The sequence below is a fragment of the Diaphorina citri genome, unplaced genomic scaffold (genome assembly GCF_000475195.1).
Source record: "Diaphorina citri unplaced genomic scaffold, Diaci psyllid genome assembly version 1.1 scaffold1277, whole genome shotgun sequence".
In the NCBI taxonomy this organism is placed as follows: Eukaryota; Metazoa; Arthropoda; class Insecta; order Hemiptera; family Psyllidae; genus Diaphorina; species Diaphorina citri.
In genome coordinates, this window is record NW_007378706.1 from 17,738 (window position 1) to 41,224 (window position 23,487).

Consider the following 23,487-nt stretch of genomic DNA (forward strand, 5'->3'; position numbering starts at 1 on the left):
TGGAAAGTATAGCGTCTGCCTTGTAATCACTGGGTAGTGGGTTCAATTCATGCCCGGGGCGGATTTGATCCTGAACGGATAAGGTTCGGAACGGCTTTCTCAGTTTCTAATAATCTAATAGTTTCTAATACCTGTCTTCCTTCTAATACCTCAGTTTCTAATATCCTGTCTTCCTTCTCTATTCGATTTCGGGACGATAAGACTTAGCAGTTACAGTTCCTTCTTTCAAACCTCTTTAAAATCTCTCTCTTCTCTCTCTCTCTCTCTCTCTCTCTCTCTCTCTCTCTCTCAACGTATACGACTATAATTATGCCATGTAGAAATTTGTAAAACATGCAGATATTTACATTTTCCGGCTAACATAAGCATAACTACATGAGGAATACAGAGTTACAGAGGTGGGTTAAGGTGTTTCGAGGTACGCAATACGAATTCTGCCTGAAAGATTAAGTGAAGGCTTCCATTTCAAGAAGGACCATTTTTTTCGCGGATAATTGATAGAGGGAACTGTAACTGTTTGGTCAAAGGCGTTTTCCGAAGGACCAGGCAAATAAACAAGGAAGGAAATAAGCTGGCGTCTTACCTTTAGAATTCAGAGGGTGGTTTTTCAGCGTGCACGCGATTTCGGAACTTAACTTTCTCGGCAATCTCGGCATGGTTGGCGAACGAACTGATAACTCATAACTGATGCTTTTGTACTCGACACAGCGGCAATATGATGTCGACACAGAGACAATACGTAGACGTCTCAGAGGCAATATAAATCGACGCCAGGAGGTAAAGGAAGGCAGGACAGAGGTACCTTATTTTAAAGTTAAAAAACGCGTCCCGAACTTTTTCCGGGACAAAAACGGAAATTCGGGACAAAACGCCCCAAAATGAAAAACTGAACGGGACGCCGGGACACCCCCTGAAATTCGGGACTGTCCCGGCCCATTCGGGACGTTTGGCAAGCCTAGTTATACCCCTTTTTATACCTACTCCAAATCTTTCTATTGAAAAAAAAAGTGATGGTTCTGGGGAGATATAAGATTCCTAGCTTATGGATATGGATCTCCTATAAGCCGCCAATTTGGGGGGCTATTAGCCAGTTTATAGCCATAATTCCGCCACTGCTCAGAGAGACCGTCCTATAGCCACCAATTTTCACATCCTCCTGTAATATTACCTACAATACCTACGCGCGTCGTTACGATAGACTGACCTCTGTTCAGGTAGGTACTAAGGCCAGCCACTCACTATGAGGTAAGACCTGACAGGTACACTTAATCAGGTCTACCTGATAGTATGTGTGGTCATCAGGTGTCAGGTAGACCTGACAGACGGATCTTTTCAAGCCCTACCTGTCAGGTCTAAATGACAGTGTGTGTGCTCATCAGGTGTCAGGTACAGGTACCTGCTCAGGTGTACCTGTTAGGTCTACCCGATAGTGAACGGCTGGCCTCTAAGATACCTACTAAGTACCTACCATAATAATTACCTATTATTTATTATGAATTATTCACATGGTACCAAACATACAATCTTTCCAAATTGTACAATCATGTCCAGTGTTTTTCTACTAGACCTGGAGTACGCTTGGAAGTATTTATACCTAGGTAGGTACATACCTATTAGGTCTAGGTAGGTTCATGTCGGTAACGCAAAGCCCCAAAATGTAACAAAAGCGTCGCTATTCCCACCCGGGGCGGATTTTATCCTAATGGGATTTCATCCTGGCTTTCTCCTATCCTGGCCAGCCTAGTTAGCTTAGTTTGTAATGCGTCTGCCTTGAAGGCGCTGGGCCGCGGGTTCGATTCCCGCCCGGGGCGGATTTTATCCTGATGGGATAATGTTCGTTCTCGGAACGGCTGGCTTTCTCCTGGCTTCCTTCTCTCTTCGATTTCGGGACGATAAGACCATAGCAGTTACAGTTCCCTCTGTCAAACCTCTTTAAAATGGTTCGATTCCCGCCCGGGGCGGATTTTATCCTGATGGGATAATGTTCGTTCTCGGAACGGCTGGCTTTCTCCTATCCCTCTCTTCCTTCTCTCTTCGATTTCGGGACGATAAGACCATAGCAGTTACAGTTCCCTCTGTTAAACCTCTTTAAAAAATCTTCCTTCTTGGGTTCGATTCCCGCCCGGGGCGGATTTTATCCTGATGGGATAATGTTCGTTCTCGGAACGGCTGGCTTTCTCCTATCTGGTTCGATTCCCGCCCGGGGCGGATTTTATCCTGATGGGATAATGTTCGTTCTCGGAACGGCTGGCTTTCTCCTATCCCTCTCTTCCTTCTCTCTTCGATTTCGGGACGATAAGACCATAGCAGTTACAGTTCCCTCTGTTAAACCTCTTTAAAAAAGCTTCCTTCTCTCTTCGATTTCGGGACGATAAGACCATAGCAGTTACAGTTCCCTCTGTCAAACCTCTTTAACCTGGCTTCCTTCTCTCTTCGATTTCGGGACGATAAGACCATAGCAGTTACAGTTCCCTCTGTCAAACCTCTTTAAAATGGTTCGATTCCCGCCCGGGGCGGATTTTATCCTGATGGGATAATGTTCGTTCTCGGAACGGCTGGCTTTCTCCTATCCCTCTCTTCCTTCTCTCTTCGATTTTCGGGACGATAAGACCATAGCAGTTACAGTTCTCTCTGTCAAACCTCTTTTTAAAAAAAATCTCCTATCCTGTCTTCCTTCTCTCTTAGATTTCGGGACGATACTACCTATATCGTAAGTATAGGTATATCTTATAAGATCTTAGCAGTTACAGTTCTCTCTGTCGAACCTCTTAAAAAAAAGTTATTAAAAACAGAGTGGAGTGGAAAGGAAGTCGTTTCCATCCATCATTGCTTCCGTCTACCTGCTCGATACTCTATGCTCTCCGTTCTACTCTGTTTTTAGCCTAAAGACGTTGCCAAGCTACCCGCATGTCAGGTGAACGTCCTAATAACTACGCCACCTAAGTCCGAAGTACATTATACCCATGGAAACATGATAATGTATCTAAAATATATACAGCCCCTTGTGTAACTGACTCACTCACTGACTGACTGACTGACTGACTCACTCACTCATACTAATTCTAACTCTCTGTCAAACCTCTTAAAAAAAAGTTATTAAAAACAGAGTGGAGTGGAAAGGAAGTCGTTTCGTCGTTTTCATCTATCATTGCTTCCGTCTACATGCTCGATGCTCTATGCTCTCCGTTCTACTCTGTTTTTAGCCTAAAGACGTTGCCAAGCTACCCGCATGTCAGGTGAACGTCCTAATAACTACGCCACCTAAGTCCGAAGTACATTTATACCCATGGAAACATGATAATGTATTGTTTATATGTCACCGCACAATATGAGACATACAGAGGAACAAAAGAACAAATTGTGTTCTGAATGCAAGATGACTTCAGACAGTGTGCAGCTAAAATACCTACCTAATGAATTTATTGTTATTATTATTTTAAAACGTGTCCAGTCCGTAGCATGTCCGTTATCAGATGAGCGATAAGAGACACATTCCGAATGCTGGATCCATTGACGAGCACATCAGAAATTAATCCGTTATTTGCAATTGAAAAACACATCGAAAATTTGGAGCATCCACCCTTCAACTCCCTGACCTTCTGGACTCTGGGGCCCCCCTAGACAAAATCTTGGATACGGCCCTGCTACAAGTGAAGTCGAATAACTTCAACCCCGCCGGGAATTGAACCCGGAATTCCCGCTTGGTAGATCGGTGTGCTAACCACAGGTTGTCTTACATGCCGGTTAAGGAACTTCGTAAAATATAAACATCAATCTTTTAACTCCTAACCTGGTTAGCTTGGAAGGTAGTATACTCCCAAGTACTCCCAACCTAGTTGGCTCCCTTGTAAGCGTTAGGTCCTGGTTTCGATCCCCGCCCGGGGCGAACGTTATTCTAAACGTTTAATTTTACTGTAGTTTTAAGTTAGGGACTTGCTGTACTAATGGGTAGCCCCCGTGAATTGAAATAAAATTTAAAAAAAAATAATAATAAAATAAAAAATAAACAGATAGGGTTTGTTCTCTGAACGGCTATGGCTTTCTCCTATCCTGGTGGGGGGATCTTTTAGCTACACCCTGTACTAGTAATGACTAGAACAAATTCGTACACAAATTAGCACTTGACGAATACAAAAGGAACAATGAACTTATTGAAATATCTTAGGCATGTCATCCTAGATATTCAGAGTGTATGTAGATACAGTTTTCCATAGTGTACCTACTAACTATTACTATAACTTTAATTAGTTTATGGCCGGGTTCAAAATCGGAGTTTAAACTCGGTTTAACTGGATTAAGAAATCTGGTTGGATTTTTTTTCTTTCAATTTTTGATATCAAATATTACATTGGTTAATCCGAACTTATTAGTAACAAGGTACCTATTCCCAAAATAAATACCCTAATACCTATATAGACTCTAGCCATTGATGGAATACCATGGAACCTAAATGGTAATTTTCTAATTACCTACTCGTAGGGAAATTTTTTAATGTTTGCACAAACACACTAGTATTTTCGATGTGGGTAGGTACCTAACACAGAATTCCTAAAGGATGAGGAAAGTAAAAATCGGCTTTACTCCTTAAAACATCCGATTACATTACTTTCCTTCCTAATTCCTAAAGGATGTAAAAGTCGATTTGAGTTAAGGAGTTTGACAGGGATACGTTTTAGGGTTTCAAGGATCGAAGGAGAGAAGAGACACTTGTCTTGCCGATAACAGAATGATATTGCCTGATACGAATGGGCGGCTTAAGTACAAACCTACAAACCCACCACATATGTGTAGGTTAGTACCTATAGTTACCTAGGTACACTCGTACCTCATAATACCTTTTATGTCAATAGGGGAAAATGAAAAACAGATCGCTTTTTTTGTTTTACAAAATTATAATTAGGTATACGAAAAAAACAGATCGCTTTTTTTGTTTTACAAAATTATAATTAGGTATACGAAAAAAACAGATCGCTTTTTTTGTTTTACAAAATTATAATTAGGTATACGAAAAAAACAGATCGCTTTTTTTGTTTTACAAAATTATAATTAGGTATACGAAAAAAACAGATCGCTTTTTTTGTTTTACAAAATTATAATTAGGTATACGAAAAAAACAGATCGCTTTTTTTGTTTTACAAAATTATAATTAGGTATACGAAAAAAACAGATCGCTTTTTTTGTTTTACAAAATTATAATTAGGTATACGAAAAAAACAGATCGCTTTTTTTGTTTTACAAAATTATAATTAGGTATACGAAAAAAACAGATCGCTTTTTTTGTTTTACAAAATTATAATTAGGTATACGAAAAAAACAGATCGCTTTTTTTGTTTTACAAAATTATAATTAGGTATACGAAAAAAACAGATCGCTTTTTTTGTTTTACAAAATTATAATTAGGTATACGAAAAAAACAGATCGCTTTTTTTGTTTTACAAAATTATAATTAGGTATACGAAAAAAACAGATCGCTTTTTTTGTTTTACAAAATTATAATTAGGTATACGAAAAAAACAGATCGCTTTTTTTGTTTTACAAAATTATAATTAGGTATACGAAAAAAACAAAAAAAAAACAATATTCAAGAGGTTTTGTCGTTCGCGGAAAAAAATATCGTGTCGTGTGTAGTGGGAACACTCTCTTTAACTCACATTGCCTACGGGACATTCGGAAAAAAATCGGATGAAACTCCCTTAAGGGCCGAAGGTCGCGGTTGGAAAAAAGTCGCCTGCAAAAACAAACGTATCAAAATGAAATTGGCCAGCCTAGTTAGCTTAGTTGGTAGTGCGTCTGCCTTGTAAGCGCTAGGCCGCGGGTTCGATTCCCGCCCGGGGCGGGTTTTATCCTGATGGGATAATGTTCGTTCTCGGAACGGCTGGCTTTCTCCTATCCTGTCTTCCTTCTCTCTTCGATTTCTCTAGCAGTCACAGTTCCCTCTGTCAAACCTCTTTAAAAAAAAACTTGATATTTGCATTCGCTTAAAAAAGTACAGTTACGGAGGCTGGCTTTCTCCTATCCTGTCTTCCTTCTCTCTTCGATTTCGGGACGATAAGACCATAGCAGTTACAGTTCCCATCGTAGGCTTTCTCCTATCCTGTCTTCCTTCTCTCTTCGATTTCGGGACGATAACTAGCAGTTACAGTTCCCTCTGCTTTCTTCCACCTGGCTTCCTTCTCTCTTCGATTTCGGGACGATAAGACCATAGCAGTTACAGTTCCCTCTGTCAAACCCCTTACACCTGGCTTCCTTCTCTCTTCGATTTCGGGACGATAAGACCATAGCAGTTACAGTTCCCTCTGTCAAACCTCTTTAAAATGGTTCGATTCCCGCCCGGGGCGGATTTTATCCTGATGGGATAATGTTCGTTCTCGGAACGGCTGGCTTTCTCCTATCCCTCTCTTCCTTCTCTGATTTTGGGACGATAAGACCATAGCAGTTACAGTTCCCTCTGTCAAACCTCTTAACAAAAAAATACATGTGTTTTTTTTTTTTATCCTGATGGGATAATGTTCGTTCTCGGAACGGCTGGCTTTCTCCTATCCTGTCTTCCTTCTCTCTTCGATTTCAACCCTCCTATAGCACTTACAGTTCCCTCTGTCAAACCTCTTAAAAAAAAATAATAATAATAAAGTCCAAAGAGGGACACTTGGTCTCTTATTATTTTCTTGGTTTGGTTTTGCAGTCGACTACGCGCAACTCAAAATAGCGGGCGTCCACGCTTCCAATCTGACACAAGCCTAAGCTATGTCCACACGACGGCTGTCGCGTCGATTGACTCGATCGATGTCGACTGAAACTGTACACACTGCCTCGACAACATACATCCACCTCGTCGATTGACCAACGATCGAGTCTCGATGTCGACTGAAACCGTCTACATTCCCTCGACAACATACATCCACCTCGTCGATTGACCAACGATCGAGTCTCGATGTCGACTGAAACCGTCCACAATGCCTCGACAGCATAGATTCACCTCGTCGATCGACGGTCGTCAACTAGGTGTGGACACAGCTTTGCTCCCTAAAACAACCGATTACATTACTTTCCTTCCTAATTCCTACAGGATGAGGAAAGTAAAAATCGGCTTTACTCCTTAAAACATCCGATTACATTACTTTCCTTCCTAATTCCTAAAGGATGAGGAAAGTAAAAATCGGCTTTACTCCTTAAAACACCCGATTACATTACTTTCCTTCCTAATTCCTAAAGGATGAGGAAGATAAAAATGGGCTTTACTCCTTAAAACACCCGATTACATTACTTTCCTTCCTATAGGATAAGGAAAGTAAAAGTCGATTTGAGTTAAGGAGTTTGATAGGGAGACGTTTTAGGGTTTCAAGGATCGAAGGAGAGAAGAGACACTTGTCTTGCCGATAACAGAATGATATTGCCTGATACGAATGGGCGGCTTAAGTAAAAACCCACCACATATGTGTAGGTTAGGTACCTCTAGTTACCTAGGTACACTCGTACCTCATAGTACCTTTTATGTAGGTACCTACACTCTAAAGAGTCTACAGTTAGTACGTATTTCGTAGTTATGGGTATAAGATCAGTTTAACTCCAAACACAAAAATCTGGTGTGAACATCACACGACTTTCCTTATCCTATTGAATGATATGCTTATTTTGGGTGTTCTTGTTCTTATAGCCAAACTTTTACATTATCTCTAACCGTTTAGTTGGTATAGCTGAAAACCGCCAAAAAGCGGTCAAAATACTGCCAACCGCAGCCCATCTCAACCAAACGTTTTGTGTAGCATCCTTATCACATTTGTGAACTACATACCACATTTCAAGTCTCTAGCTTATACCGTTCCAAAGATATTGTTAAATTACACCGAAAACCGCCAAAAAGCGGTAAAATGCCGCCAACCGTTGCACCGGTCTTAACCAAAAGTTTCGTGTCGCATCCTTGTCACATTTGACAGCTACATACCAAATTTCAAGTCTCTAGCTCTTACCGTTCTCGAGATATTTTGTTTACAGACAGACAGACACACGGACCAATGGCTGAAACTTTGGACTTAGGGTCTAGGGACCTTAAAACGTGTTTTGGCACTAAAAACTGACCATCGAAAATTTGACCCGATTACATTACTTTCCTTCCTATAGCATAAGGAAAGTAATAATCGAGCCACCAAAATAACCCCTCGTCTACCCTTTATCCTGTTGACAAGTATCTAGAGTGATTGAGGTGACAAAGTGTAGGTATATTATCTCCTGATAAGCTAAGCAAACAGCCCAAAATACCTATACACCGAACTAAAAAAGATAAAATAAATATCGTCAAGGGAGTATCTCAATAGATTTTTAGATTTTTTTTTTTTACAATGTATTAGGATTTAGGTTAGGCACCATTGGTGGGGGATCTCAAATCCTCCATCTCTCTCCCTCTTATGTCGGATCTTAACACAGAGAGTTTTCCGTTACAAATGAGTGACTTCAAATAAAACCCTTGACACTGTGTTTTTTTTTTTTTTTTTTTTTTTTAGGTTTGTACGAGGGGGCTTTATTTTCTTTTGATTATTATTATTTTTTTTTAAGGTTTGACAGAGGGAGCTGTAATTGCTATGGTCTTATCGTCCCGAAATCGAAGAGAGAAGGAAGACAGGATAGGAGAAAGCCAGCCGTTCCGAGAACCAACATTATCCAGCAGGATAAAATCCGCCCCGGGCGGGAATCGAACCCGCGGCCTAGCGCTTACAAGGCAGCTGGCAGACGCACTACCAACTAAGCTAACTAGGCTGGCTAATGGTTACTTGTCAACTGGTGCATTCAACGTATTTTCGCCGCTCGCCGACTAAATTTACGATTTTTCTCCAAAAGGTTTAATATAGGGAACTAGGTATTACCTACTGTTAAGGTCTTATCGTGCCGAAAGCGAAGAGAGAATGAAGACAAAATAGGTGAAAGCCAGCCACCTGCGAACGAACCTTCTTCTGTGTTTAGGATAACATCCGCCACGGGCGGAAATCGAACCCGCGCCCTAGCGCTTACAAGGCAGATGCGCTACCTTCCAAGTTAACTAGGATGAGGTGGGGGGGTAAAAGTTCTCTTTCCAAAAGAAAGAAAAAAAAATTCACTCTTGGAACTTATTTTTTTACTAACTTTTTTTTTTCGATAACTGACGAAACTGTTTTCCGGTTTAAATTCGGTTTAATGCGGCAACTGATGAAGATCGCTACAAGTATGACAGTCACAAGATGAATGTCGCGTTAGACGGTTCTGAACAGACAACAATATTCAAGAGGTTTCGCAAAACCTTAGCTTTGGTTCTCACTGCCTCTTCTGTTCCTTGGAGCTGCTTCCCATTCCTACTTGTCGTTCGCGGAAAAAAATATCGTGTCGTGTGTAGTGGGAACACTCTGTTTAACTTACATTGCCTACGGGACATTCGGAAAAAAATCGGAAGAAACTCCCTTAAGGGCCGAATCGTGTCGTGTGTAGTGGGAACACTCTCTTTAACTTACATTGCCTACGGGACATTCGGAAAAAAATCGGACGAAACTCCCTTAAGGGCCGAATCGTGTCGTGTGTAGTGGGAACCCTCTCTTTAACTTACATTGCCTACGGGACATTCGGAAAAAAATCGGAAGAAACTCCCTTAAGGGCCGAATCGTGTCGTGTGTAGTGGGAACACTCTCTTTAACATACATTGCCTACAGGACATTCGGAAAAAAATCGGACGAAACTCCCTGGCCGAAGGTCGCGGTTGGAAAAAAGTCGCCTGCAAAAAACAAACGTATCAAAATGATATACAGTCTAAAGAGGGACTCTTGGTCTCTTAGTTTCTTAGGTTTGATTTTACGCGCTACTCAAAATAGCGGGCGTCCACGCTTCCAATCTGAGATAAGCCTAAGCTATGTCCACACGACGGCTGTCGCGTCGATCGACTCGATTGATGTCGACTGAAACTGTACACACTGCCTCGACAACATACATCCACCTCGTCGATTGACCAACGATCGAGTCTCGATGTCGACTGAAACAAGTGTTTTTTTCCCTTGGAGTGGTTGATCGACTAGCAGGCTGAAACATGCGATGGTTTGACCCAAAACGTTGAATCAGGAGAGAAGTTTTTATTATTATTATTTTTAAAAAGAGGTTTGACAGAGGGAACTGTAACTGCTATGGTCTTATCGTCCCGAAATCGAAGAAAGAAGGAAGACAGGATAGGAGAAAGCCCATCGACTAAGAGTGGAGACAGCTTTACTCCCTAAAACAACCGATTACATTACTTTCCTTCCTAATTCCTAAAGGATGAGGAAAGTAAAAATCGGCTTTACTCCCTAAAACAAGGGAATCGAACCCGCGGCCTAGCGCTTACAAGGCAGACGCACTACCAACTAAGCCAACTAGGCTGGCAGGAGAGAAGTTGAATCAGTAGATGTTTCTTGGAAACTTGTGAGTTTCCTCTGGTGTTGATTGGAAAGTTGAATCATTGAGTCAGATTGAATCAAATCCAAAAATTTGATTTGAACTGACGCAAAATGTTGAATCAATTGAAGTTAAGGGCATCCGATCGCAAAATACTTGCTCCAGAACCAAATGTCAGCGTCAACGAAAATCTGTCTGGACGCTGATCTAACGAGATAGAAAAGTCCTATAATGTTATTAGGGTAACTGGAGAAATTGAAATGAAAACAAACAAGTCTGTGAATTGGAGAATAAATATTAAGGAATGAGTATAAATAAATTTTATTAGAAAATCAGAGAGAAAAAGCATCACGCGAAATGTATTAAAAATTAAAACTGAAAGAAGAAGAGTAGAAAAAAAAGAAAATTTAAAACTCACTTCTTTCCTTCAATTCCATACATCTCTCTTTCATTCTCTATTATTAATTTCATTTCTGTCTCTCCTTCATTCACAAAGGCAGAATGATATCCACACATTCCTGTGACATGATGATTACAGCATGTTTTTTTCTCCATAGGTACATGATATTTATTATAACATCTCCTATACATAGTTATACATTATGTTATGTACATATCCCTTCAGTCCTTTACATTAGGGGTATACCTAAACATAGATGTTCCCTATTATATCTTACATATTAGGAATTTTCATCTTTTGAATTCTTCAAGTTTCACAGTGGATATTCCTTGCTATCTGCGAGAAGATGAATAAAAGAGGAATGTAATACCTAACACCTTTACTTACTACAAAATAGAAACAGTTGAAAACCGGGAGAGAGAGAGAGAGGAAGAGGAAGAGAAAGAGAAAGAGAGAGAGAGAGAGAGAGAGAGAGAGAGAGGGGAGGGAGAGGGAGAGAGATGGATGGATGCTAGCTCAGCAGATGGTATAGAAATAGAAGTACATTTCAGAGACTAGCAGATTAACATTTCACAAAATGGCGCTCTCCCTGGAAATATTCTAAATTATGACATTTTAGAATAATTTTAATCTTTTTTAAATTTAGAAATGAATTCTCCTATTTCCTTTCAGAATGTTTTTGAAAAACCAGTTTCGTAGTTCCTAAAGTCTTGAATAATTTGCAAAACAGTTTTTTAATGAGCTTTTCTGAGGTTGCAATTAGGTGATTGCCCTTTTTTATCTCTCCTTTTTGAAATGATAAAGCAACTCTAAAGAAATCCGCCTGAAAAATGAAGGAAAATTCTTCGTGTTATAAAGCGAGGAATAATTATGATCTGTGATCCAAGGAGCATGATGTCTGTTTTTAAGGAGCCTGGTTTATCAGGGGTAGGTACCTACTTTTCATTTCAATACACAACCTTCCTTTTTAATGCACACTCATCTAAAGAATTTGGAGTACCTATTTGTTACAAAATGTGCTCTTTCGATTGTTTTTCCAAGGCAATTTCCCATTTGTCATCAGTCGAACCTGCACTGATTTGTTATTTTCAACGGATTTTCTCCTCTTCTGAAAATTTCAAGTGGTACGTGTTTACTAAAAGGTTGAGAACCCCTGGTATAGACTATAGAAATAGAAGTACATTTCAGAGACTAGCAGATTAACATTTCATAAAATGGCGCTCTCCCTGGAAATATTCTAAATTATGACATTTTAGAATAATTTTAATCTTTTTAAATTTAGAAATGAATTCTCCTATTTCCTTTCAGAATGTTTTTGAAAAACCAGTTGCGTAGTTCCTAAAGTCTCGAATAATTTGCAAAACAGTTTTTCTAATGAGCTTTTCTGAGGTTGCAATCAGGTGATTGCCCTTTTTGATCTCTCCTTTTTGAAATGATAATAAAGCAACTCTAAAAAAATCCGCCTGAAAAATGAAGGAAAATTCTTCGTGTTATAAAGCGAGGAATATGATCTGTGATCCAAGGAGCATGATGTCTGTTTTTAAGTAGCCTGGTTTATCAGGGGTAGGTACCTACTTTTCATTTCAATATATAACCTTCCTTTTTAATGCACACTCATCTAAAGAATTTGGAGTACCTACCTATTTGTTACAAAAGAGCGCTCTTTCGATTGTTTTTCCAAGGCAATTTCCCATTTGTCATCAGTCGAACCTGCACTGATTTGTTATTTTCAACGGATTTTCTCCTCTTTCATAATTTTTGTCTGCGTTCGGAATATTTTATCTACTTAACACTTTAGAAGCCGGTGGTTTAGGCAACATTGAGTACCCTGCCCTTAAAAACATGTTGAATAAATCATTAGGCCAGGCCAGGAAAGGTGGGTAAAAAAATAAGAACTTGAAATTTGATTTTAATTATCTATTCAAAAATAGATCCACAAAAACATGCTGTCAAAAAGAGACGTAAACTTGGACCAAAGGTTAAAATAACTACTGTCTTTGTAGTTTGCAATGCTTATAGAAGTGCCTCTAAGACTACGTTAATTATAGTAATGGGAAAGGTATTTGTGGGTAGGCTTGCCAAATATCCAAAATGTCGATTCGGGACGCGAATCCGCGAACATAATCGCCAAATCCGCGAACATAATCGCAAAATCCGCGAACAAAATCGCCAAATCCGCGACCATAATCGCCAAATCCGCGAACAAAATCGCCAAATCCGCGAACATAATCGCGAAATCCGCCAACATAATCGCGAAGTCCGCGAACATAATCGCGAAACCCGCGAACATAATCGCCAAATCCGCGAACATAATCGCCAAATCCGCGAACACTAAAACAAACGATTACATTACTTTCCTTCCTAATTCCTAAAGGATGAGGAAAGTAAAAATCGGCTTTACTCCTTAAAACAACCGATTACATTACCTTCCTTCCTAATTCCTAAAGGATGAGGAAAGTAAAAATCGGCTTTACTCCTTAAAACATCGTAGTAACAAGGTATTCCCAAAAATAAATACCCTAATACCTAATACCTAGACTCTAGAACTCTAGACATTGATGGAATACCAAGGAACCTAAATGGTACCTAATTTTCTAATTACCTACTCGTAGGGAAATTTTTTAATGTTTGCACAAACACACTAGTATTTTCGATGAGGGTACCTACCTAACATAATTAGAGTCAGAGATGTGCAAAATGCTTTTGAAAACCAATTTGAAATGCAAAATGTAAAATGCCTCTAGAAAACCAATTTGAAATGTAAAATGATCACGCGAAAAACAACTCTACTAAAATATAGAAATAAATAAAGGTACTCGAATTAAAAATTGCAAAATAAATATAAATTTAAATTAAAATCTTAAAATACATATATCATAAAGTACATTTGGAGGACCAATAAAAATGGAGGAAAGGGGAGACTCGAGGTTTTTTCGATAATTTGGGGGACTCATCTTGTAGCCTGCAGACTTTAGCGGGACTCAAAGACTTCTTCAGTCTAATCCTAGCACTATAAATGAGATATTCTATTCTATTCTATTGTTAACTAGTAAGGTGTTCTAGTTCTCAAATGAATCTCGAAGATACACTTCCATGTCTTGTCCAAGATTGAACCCGCGCCCTCCGGTTTACCAGGCGACTGCCTTGACCATTACAACACGAAGGTAGGGTTTCAAATCCTATTTCTACTTGGAGTTTCAACATTTAAAAATCATTTTACAATACTTCCCTCGACAATTTCAAGACTGGGGCGTAGTGAATGGTAAAATAAGAAATCTTATCTATCAAGAGGGGGGGTCGAGTCATTCGAGTAAAATAATATACGGATAAAAATAAAAACCAGATAAAAGAAGTAAAAATCGTCTCCTAACCTAAATCTAATCTAACACTAAAGCCTACCCTGAATAGTGTGGTCAAACTTCTAGTTAGTGAGTAGATATTTTTTATTCTACAACTTATTCGTACGAAAACCGCTAGCCTTAAGTTTGGAAAATAGGTAGACTATTAGAGCAATAAACTTATATGTCTTGAATACCTAAAAAAAAGTCATGACACTACGTAAAAAATACATCACACTACAACTACACTAACTTATGAATTAAATACACTAAAACTAGCTTTGTAAGATGCAGTGAAACTTTTAGGGCTATTTCGAATTTGACAAACTGCCTTGGACTGGATACCAAATGTTTTGTCTGACATAACTTATTGGCCCAGAGAAAGCTCCTATCTACCTTAAGTTGTAACAGCTTTGCCTTTTGAAGTAGCTTATATCTGGTCTGCGCTGACTTTTAAAGTTGTGTTTACTTTCAGCTTTGCCTTTTGAAGTAGCTTGCTTTAATCTGATCTGCACTGACTTTTAAAGTTGAAGTCTTTTTTAATTTTAAAGTACTTAGCTTGCTATAATCTGATCTGCACTGACTTTTAAAGTTGAAGTCTCGTTTAATCTTTGCCTTTTGAAGTAACTACTCTGATCTGTACTGGCTTTTGATATTGAAGTCTTGTTTAATCTTTGCCTTTTGAAGTAACTACTCTGATCTGCACTGGCTTTTAAAGTTGAATTTCAGCTTAGTCTTTGCCTTTTGAAGTAGCTTAATCTGAACTGCTCTGATTCAAAGTTGAATTTCAGCTTAGTCTTTGTCTTTTGAAGTAGCTTAATCTGAACTGCTCTGACTTTTAAAGTTGAATTTCAGCTTAGTTTTTGTCTTTTGAAGTTTTTCTGACTCACTTTTGAAGTTGTATTCACCTTCTGCTTTGTCATTTGTCTGTTACTTAACTTTGTCTTTTGAAGTAGCTCTGCTCTTGACTTTTCAAGTTAGATTTTCACTTAAAATTTCAACTGGGATCTCTAGAATAGTCTTTAGTTCGGGGAGCTTTCTCCAAAATCTGAATTCTTACTGTTCTCATTTACAACTTAAGCTTTCCTCTAAGCTTCTCAGCTTTACCACATAGGGTCAAAATTTGGTTCTCGGAGCCCTGCGCTTTCTAAACCTCAACTTTTTTGGGTTCGTACGACATCTTATGTATTTCATTTTGGCACTAGGATTTGTTTTTAGGTATTTGGAGTGTCAGGTCTTAACGTATAAGTAGGGAGCTTAAATTAGTAGACCTGGGAATGAAGACAAGACATTTGGGCGTTATTAAAGGTAGGTATATGAAATGTGTTGAGCAGGAAAGCTTGTCACAAATGGTACTCTTTACACTGTAGACTGAATTTTATGACCCGAGTTGTCTTAAAAACAAAGGTAAATTTTATGACCGAATAGTCTTAAAAACAAGGGGAAAATGAAAATGAAAGACAAAAATAACAAGTATATAAATGGCATAGAAAATAATGAAATATCACAGATTGTTTTCTAACATATCACAAGAAATCAATGAGTTCTTGGCGCTCACAACAACACTCAACACTAAATAAAATCTTACATAGAAACGCAGCTTCTCGTTTCTCCACAATTTCCATCTCTGAAGTATAAATAACACTTCCAAATTCTTGGCCAGCGCCTGAGAGCTATGTCTAACTGATGAGTTCAAATAAGAACGAAACGCGTCTTAGGCTGCTCCCAGGTGTTGGCTAAAAGTTCATCACAACCCACCCGGATTTTTTTGAACTTATTTTGGAATTAGTGGATTTTTGTTAGGTATGATTTCGTTACTTACGTGTAGAAGTCATCCACTACTGAGCTCTTCAATATCTTCTACCACCAAATCCACCACCACCACCTCCTCCTCCTGGAAAAATAACACACATCCAACATTAGAATCAAGTACATGAGTAGACAATTGTCCAGAAGCTTTCTTTCTATCTGGGAGTGGAAAGTGTTGGAGAAATTCCAACCTCAGCCAGGATTCCAACCCAGCAAGCGTACTATCAAGCAGAACAGTGAAGGCATGACAAATGTTAAAAAAAAACTAGTTTCAAGGGTTCCCACCCGGAACTTCATCCTAAAAAGATAAGGTTCGTCTTCGGAATGGCTGGCTGTCTTCTATTATAGATTCCTGCCCCCCTTTTCTTTTTGATTTTGGGATGTAAGACCTCTGTTGTTACAGTTACAGTTCCCTCTATGAAACCTTTCAAAAAATAAATATACTTAATACAAGTATATAAGTAGACTTTATTAATAAAACATTTGTGCATAAAATAATAAAAAAAAATATTATTATTAATAAAAAATATTGTTTTATTAATAAAACATTTGTGCATTTATATACTTAATACTCACTGATTCAACGAAGCAAGGCAGGAATGCTACAGGAGGATAGGAAGAGAATTGAGTCCGGATAATGTAATTGAGGAAATCTTGAAGTGTCGTGAAAATTGGGAAATATATGTGGGGATGATCAGGAAAATAATAAGGATTAAGGAGGCAGACGGTAGATTAAGAGCACAACAATAATAAAAGAGAATGAAAAGCACCGCACTTGAAGTAATGTCTTCGTTTCCGAGTGCGGTTATAGCTTAAAAAAAAAAAAAAAAAAAAAAAAAAAAAAAAGAAAGTTTGGGTAATAATAATAATAATAAAAAAATACTCACTGTGGAGGAGAGGGTATAAAGGGGGGGGGGGACAGGGTTTCTCAACAACGATAAATTCAAAGATCAGAGGGTAATAAAATTGGAAGCTTTTTCTTCTAGGGTATCGTCTCTCTTATTGAAGATAAACAAAGTAAAGTTCCACTTGGTTCAGGTGTATGCAGTATGCTCCAACTTCCAATTCTACTGACGAGGAATTAGAATCTTTCTATGTTAACTTGCAAGAAGCTTTAGATAGGAGTAAGGATTTAGGAAAGAAGTACTGCATGGGAGATTTTAATTCCAAGGTGGGAAAGCGTTACACACACTGTAGAATACACATTGTAGCAGGTTAAATATAGCAAACATCAGAATTGGATAGGATAAGTAAGGAAGTTTTATATGTAGTTCCCTTATTTACCATATATTATGTATTGTTTATTTCTTATTCTTCTAAATAAACAGGGCTCTGACCCTTGCTTTATATATATAAAAAAAGGTAGGAAAGCGTAAAAGAGAGAAGTGATTAGGAGAATACAGTTTTGGAGAAAGGACCAAAAGGGGTGAGTACTTGATTGGATTTGCTAATGTACTGATTTTGTATTATTATGTCATTTATATTTAAAAAGTTTTATATGTTCTAAACCTAAAATACAAATAAAGGCTCATTACCTACATTACATTATATTACAATACTTACTGCCTCCACGACCTCCACTATAAGGGGCACCTCCACTCCTCCCTCCTCCTCCTCCTCCCCGCATAGGTCCTCCTCCAAAGCTCTGCTGATATCCACCTCCAAAGCCACCACCTCCTTGTCCCCCCCAGGCAGAGTTACCACCCCAACCACCGCCAGAGTTACCACCCCAGCCACCGCCGATTCAAAAATAGTCAAAATAGTAAGTTATAAGTTTGGCTTTGGCAGGAAGGTTAGCCAGATCAGATCATCCTGGAGGACATTTCCGGTTCCTGGAAAATCCCTTTTTAATTTTCCAGGATGAGCTTCCTGCAGAAAGTGTTTAGCAATGTACACACCATGATAAAGTCCTCACTCAGTCCTGTGATTCAACAGTCTAGTTTCATTTCAAAACCGATACTCTTTTCTAACAGTTTCCTTGCTCCATGTCTTCAGCCGTGTAAGTAGTCAATATGTTGAATCTAGTAATAGATGCCAGCCTCAGTGACATTTTGCCTGGTAAACAGAGGAGTGCAAGTTCAATCCCATGTGAGGCTTAGAATTTAATGTGTGAGGCATGTTACTATATTGAGGTTATATTTAAAACAGAGACAAAACTAGGTCCCTATCATTTTCGACTTGAAAATGTAAGTAGTCAATATGTTGAATCTAGTAATAGATGCCAGCCTCAGTGACATTTTGCCTGGTAAACAAAGGAGTGCAAGTTCAATCCCATGTGAGGCATAGAATTTAATGTGTGAGGCATGTTACTATATTGAGGTTATATTTAAAACAGAGACAAAACTAGGTCCCTATCATTTTCGACTTGAAATTTTGACAAAAACCCTTCAGAAAAAGATGGTGTTATATTTCAACAGCTTGTTTTATCTCACAATCCAATATGTACCAATGATTTTTCACCTTTTACAGTGTGGGTCCGTGAGAAGACCAAAACCCTCTGGGACATGCACAAGTTGAAATTTTGACAAAAACCCTTCAGAAAAAGATGGTGTTATATTTCAACAGCTTGATTTATCTCACAATCCAATATGTACCAATGATTTTTCACCTTTTACAGTGTGGGTCCGTGAGAAGACCAAAACCCTCTGGGACATGCACATGAAAGGCCCACATTACAAGAAGAGACCACCTCGTCAGCCACTGCTTGGAAAACCGTTTGCCAAGGGTGTTGTTCTTAAAGTTTTAATCAAGAAACCAAAGAAACCTAACTCGGCCAACCGGAAATGTGTCCTTGTAAGACTGAGCACAGGTAAGGATTATGTTTTAGGTACCTATCTATTTCTTTTTGTTTTACTAACTACATTATATGGGGTCATGCCAACCCTATTTCAGTAGGAAAAGGCTAGGAAGAAGAAAAAGATTTGGGGTCATATGGGTTGGGAAACATCATATGCCAAACTTGTTGAGAGTACAGGTATACATTACCTTCAGATCAATCTAATTTCAAGTACCTAACATTTCAGTGTTTTTTTTTTTTTTTTTTTTTTTTTTTTTTTTTTTTTTAAAAAAAAAAATTTTGAGATTTTCAATATGAGAACAAATTTCAAATCCTTAATTTAATTTACGTTTTTCCTCTATATTTCAGGCAAAGAAATGGTCGCCTACATACCTGGTGAAGGCCATAATCTACAGGAACACAACATTGTCCTGTGCAAGGTTGGCCGAGTCAAGGATCTACCCGGAGTGAAAATCAAATGTGTACGAGGAGTGTATGATCTGCCACATGTGGTCAAGAAGACCCAATTGACCCCAGGCAAATAAACCAATAGGGTTTGCATTTAATGTGTAACCTAGGAGTGAAGGAACTTGTAGATTAAAACCCGTCTTAGAGGTATTTTATATTCACTTGGGGAAATTCTCCTCCCAAAGGCAAAAGCCCAATGGGACCAAAAAAGGAATGATCCAATTTCAATGTGTTCAACATTTTTGATAAGTAAGATAAGTTTCATAAAAATATGAATAACCATTTGAGAACATACCTAGGTACTTACATTAAAAAAATGTTGAGTGAAAATTTCACCACCATTCCATTTGGTCAAAAATACTGAACATACCTACTAAATACTGGAGTTTACCAACTCGTGATTGAGATGAAACAAGAATTTCCCTACCTTTAATACCCAGGTCAACCTCGGATTAAACTCCATCCTCAGACAATCCTGGTGGTAAAACTCAACCTTACTCATTTGAGCAGGAGGCTGTTAAAGATCATCCTTTGATTGGTTAGATTCGAATTAGCTTAACCCATTTTTTGGGGTTGTTTGCCTCTAAACCTAAGCAGAAATGAAGAAGAAGGAGGAAAATAAAGTACTTAGTACAATCATTTTGATAACTAAATATAAACATGTCGTTCCGTATAATCTCGTTGTAACATTCGTAAAATACATTTTCATTTAATAGTTTCAATATAATATACATTTCAATGAAATGAGTTCATATAATAGTTTCTTAAAAATTAATGTCTTTTCTTAAAAATAGAATATTGAGTGCTACTTTCAATTGAAAGAATATAGAGAAATAAAATAAGGTATCTAAGAGGTAAATCATTATTATCCTTGGTAATTAATGCATTGAATGAGATTCTAAAACTTTTAATTTACAATTTCGATTAAACTTGTAACATTCGTAAAATACATTTTCATTTAATAGTTTCTTAAAAATTAATGTCTTTTCTTAAAAATAGAATATTGAGTGCTACTTTCAATTGAGAGACTATAGAGAAATAAAATAAGGTAGGTATCTAAGAGGTAAATCATTATTATCCTTGGTAATTAATGCATTGAATGAGATTCTAAAACTTTTAATTTACAATTTCAATTAAATTAGTTATCTGGGATCTAGGTATTGAATTTTTATACACTTTATTGGTAACAATAAAAAATAAAATTAAAATCTAGTTTGTTATTTGAACTACATAGTTTGCTATTTGAAAATCTAACTTCGAGTTATGTGGAATTATGGAGGGAGGGATAAAGATCTTTGCGTAGCAAACATAGGAACTTTTCTAGACTGCTGCCCAATTTTACACTTTCTTGTTCTCTTAAATTTTAAAATTCAGTCTCGCAGTCAAAAATCCACCGTCACCAAAACTTTCAACAATAACAGATATAGCACCAACACAGCATTCAAAAATAGAAGAATAAACTTTAAGAAGACCTATTTGAAAATCTAACTTCGAGTTATGTGGAATTATGGAGGGAGGGATAAAGATCTTTGCATAGCAAACATAGGAACTTTTCTAGACTGCTGACCAAATTTTACACTTTCTTGTTCTCTTAAAAAATCCACCGTCACCAAAACTTTCAACAATAACAGATATAGCACCAACATAGCATTCAAAAATAGAAGAATAAACTTTAAGAAGACTTTGCTCCAAATTTGCCGCAAGCGAAAACAATTCTCTTTCTAAGGACAAGTTCGGAAGACCGTAATGTAACATTTTTGTCCCATCGGCAAACAAATCATATCAATAATGGTGCATTACAGTCGTCTGGACTCGACTTCAGAAAGAGGACATAAGTATTGTACTATCTTCATCATTTTACGAACTTCAACTTGTACTGAGCTAAAAGGACTTAGTAAACAATGGAACAGTTGCAAATGGGTAAAAATTATAAATAAATGGCCGATTCCTATGTTTGGAAAAATCCAAATCTGAGGTCAAAACTCCGAAATATAACTGGAAAAGGTCGATAATTCAAACTATCTTTTCCGTTCTAATGAAAGAGTTCAAATATGTGTGATGTCAGACTTTACGCGGTACACATTAATGCGGTACACGTATGCGCACAAACACATTAATGCGGTACACGTATGCGCACAAACACATTAATGCGTTGCCTGCGAGGGAGCTTTGCTCGGGACATTTGATGTGACGTCATCGCCTACGGGAGCGTATGCCGTGACGTCAAAGTTCACGATTTACCGGTATTTTTTAAATTCGATTTATCTCGGGATCTAGAAGTCGTAGAAGAAAAAGAAAAATTCGGTTGGTCCTCATTTTTCCTGCTCTATGACTTTAAATTAAACTTCCAATGTAAAAAAATAACTCATCGTTTTCAAATCAGTAAGCACTAAGATGTACACATTGGGTCTTGTTCGGTACCCTAAAAAATAATAATAAGAAAAACTAGCTCTTTTAAATATTATGAAGGTAATGTGGTCCTCCATAAAAATACTCGAGGCCTTACCTATTCAAACTGTGGGTGTAAATGAACTTTTTAGTCCTTCCTCTGTAGAATAAATAGGGTCTATTTTATTCTACTCTACTGTGTAACCACTGACTTGTCTCTCCGAAGAGGTCAAAACGAGAAAAGAGTTGATAGCTGTCTCTCAGCGTTCTCTCTTTGATGAAATGAACAGGAAAATGATCATTGTTAGAAAATGAATGGAAGAAAAAAAAGAAATGGAGGAAAACGTGCAGAGAAACAACAGAGAAGACGAAGAAGAAGAGGGAGAAGGAGGAGAAGAAGGAAGAACAGGAGGAGGATGAGGGGAAGAAGAAGAAGTTAGTAATATAAAAAAAGATTGAAAATTGTTTGAGGGATGTACTTGGAAAGCTAAGGTTAGAATTACACAGTGGAGAAAATAAATAATTTATATTGAGTATTGATGGTGGAGATGTTATTTCACATTCTGATTGTTCCTGAGCATGCTTTGTCGAACATTATGATTACAACACAGTTCAAGGCGTTACAAAATCCATTTGGTGTAGCAATGTCCTTTGGGTACAAAATCCATTAGATTGTTCTTAACTTTAATATTATTATCTATTGGGTACTTATGATACTTTACGAGATCCTGGGTATTACAAACTACCCAGCAACGTATGTACGTAGCGTAGAAGAAAAATGTTTGGTAAATTTGACACATCCACCATTATTCACAGTCAATATTATCCACCTAGTATACCTATATGTATTTGAAAAAGAAATCAGTGGATGGGCCCAAATTCCCAAATCTTATGCTTACACAATAATTTATTTTACTTGAGTCTGAGAGATATTCAGTTGGATAAGTGAAAATATGTTCATAAATAAAATATGAATTATGAATAAAATATGCCATGTAATAAACTGTCTCTATAAGCTAGTTTACATAAATAGAACAACCTATTACCCTCTCCATTTATTAAAACTTTACTTAGTTTAGAAAAAAATAATGAGGATGTCATTTTACTTTGACTCATTTTTGCATTATAAAAAAAGCACTTAATTTTCCTAGTCTTGTATGGTCTTTGAATTGTGAACTTACCTTGCTAAATGGAATGAAATATAAATTAAATCTAAATTAAATGAATCAAGAGAGATAGAAAAAATCCTGTGTTTTCCCTAATGGAGGAGGGGGAGGAGGGGAAGAAGAAGAAGAAGAAGAAGAAGAAGAAGAAGAAGAAGAAGAAGAAGAAGAAGAAGTTAGTAATATAGAAAAAAAGATTGAAAATCTGTTTGAGGGATGTACTTGGAAAGATAAGGTTACACAGTGGAGAAAATAAATAATTTATATTGAGTATTGGTGGAGATGTTATTTCACATTCTGATTGTTCCTGAGCATGCTCTGTCGAACATTGAGGAGCGCGGTAGCGCTGCGCCCCGCCAAGTCAAGAAAGTTTGACCGCGTTATGATTACAACACAGTTCAAGGCGTTACAAAATCCATTTGGTGTAGCAATGTCCTAATTATGTAATTAAATAATCAATATTATATTTACATAAATAAAACTTAAAGTCTCATCTTGGTACATAAGGATTTCTTTAGGTTTATGAGGGCATTTGGTAAACCCCCGAAAAATGGAGATTTTCTCTTCAATTTGGAGAAAATTGTAGCAGTAACGTATTTACCAATGTACGAGGTATAACAATGTAGGTATAACGATGAAAACTCAATAATAATTATGATGCACAAAAGTAGGTAACCTAGCTAACTTACCTCATTGCTATTATTAAATTTTAAGCTAACCCATTTCAATTCATAATAATAAAAATAAATCCAATAGGTACCT

At 37.6% G+C, this 23,487-nt stretch overlaps 1 protein-coding gene and 2 long non-coding RNA genes across 4 annotated transcripts; 1 reads left to right on the forward strand and 2 right to left on the reverse strand.

The window, feature by feature from the left end:
- Nucleotides 1-13,697: 13,697 nt before the first annotated feature.
- On the reverse strand, nucleotides 13,698-17,666 carry LOC103515103. Its single transcript, XR_541678.3, has 3 exons — nucleotides 17,494-17,666; nucleotides 15,944-16,015; nucleotides 13,698-15,392 (listed from the first exon to the last, which is right to left on the reverse strand). It is a non-coding gene; the product is annotated as an uncharacterized LOC103515103 (long non-coding RNA).
- Nucleotides 17,667-17,675: 9 nt separating this feature from the next.
- On the forward strand, nucleotides 17,676-19,894 carry LOC103515104 (40S ribosomal protein S12, mitochondrial-like). 2 transcript variants are annotated; one of them, XM_008480021.2, is made up of 4 exons: nucleotides 17,676-17,929; nucleotides 18,400-18,434; nucleotides 18,583-18,739; nucleotides 19,076-19,894. In XM_008480021.2, the coding sequence occupies exons 1-4, from the start codon at nucleotides 17,791-17,793 to the stop codon at nucleotides 19,249-19,251; spliced, it is 507 nt and encodes a 168-aa protein (XP_008478243.1). In that variant the 5' UTR covers nucleotides 17,676-17,790; the 3' UTR covers nucleotides 19,252-19,894. The 2 variants fall into 2 exon arrangements, with proteins under 2 accessions (XP_008478243.1, XP_008478244.1); XM_008480022.2 differs by lacking the exon at nucleotides 18,400-18,434 and having other exon boundaries at nucleotides 17,679-17,929; nucleotides 18,548-18,739.
- A 552-nt stretch (nucleotides 19,895-20,446) lies between these two features.
- Nucleotides 20,447-21,386, reverse strand: LOC113469895. The gene is made up of 2 exons (XR_003393171.1): nucleotides 20,857-21,386; nucleotides 20,447-20,646 (listed from the first exon to the last, which is right to left on the reverse strand). It is a non-coding gene; the product is annotated as an uncharacterized LOC113469895 (long non-coding RNA).
- Nucleotides 21,387-23,487: the final 2,101 nt, after the last annotated feature.

Coding starts and splice junctions, on each gene's coding strand:
- LOC103515104 (XM_008480021.2), top strand. CDS start 17,791: ATGAGCTTCCTGCAGAAAGTGTTTAGCAATGTACACACCATGATAAAG. Junction 17,930..18,399: donor TGCTCCATGTCTTCAGCCGT/GTAAGTAGTCAA, acceptor CACCTTTTACAG/TGTGGGTCCGTGAGAAGACC. Junction 18,740..19,075: donor CCTTGTAAGACTGAGCACAG/GTAAGGATTATG, acceptor TCTATATTTCAG/GCAAAGAAATGGTCGCCTAC.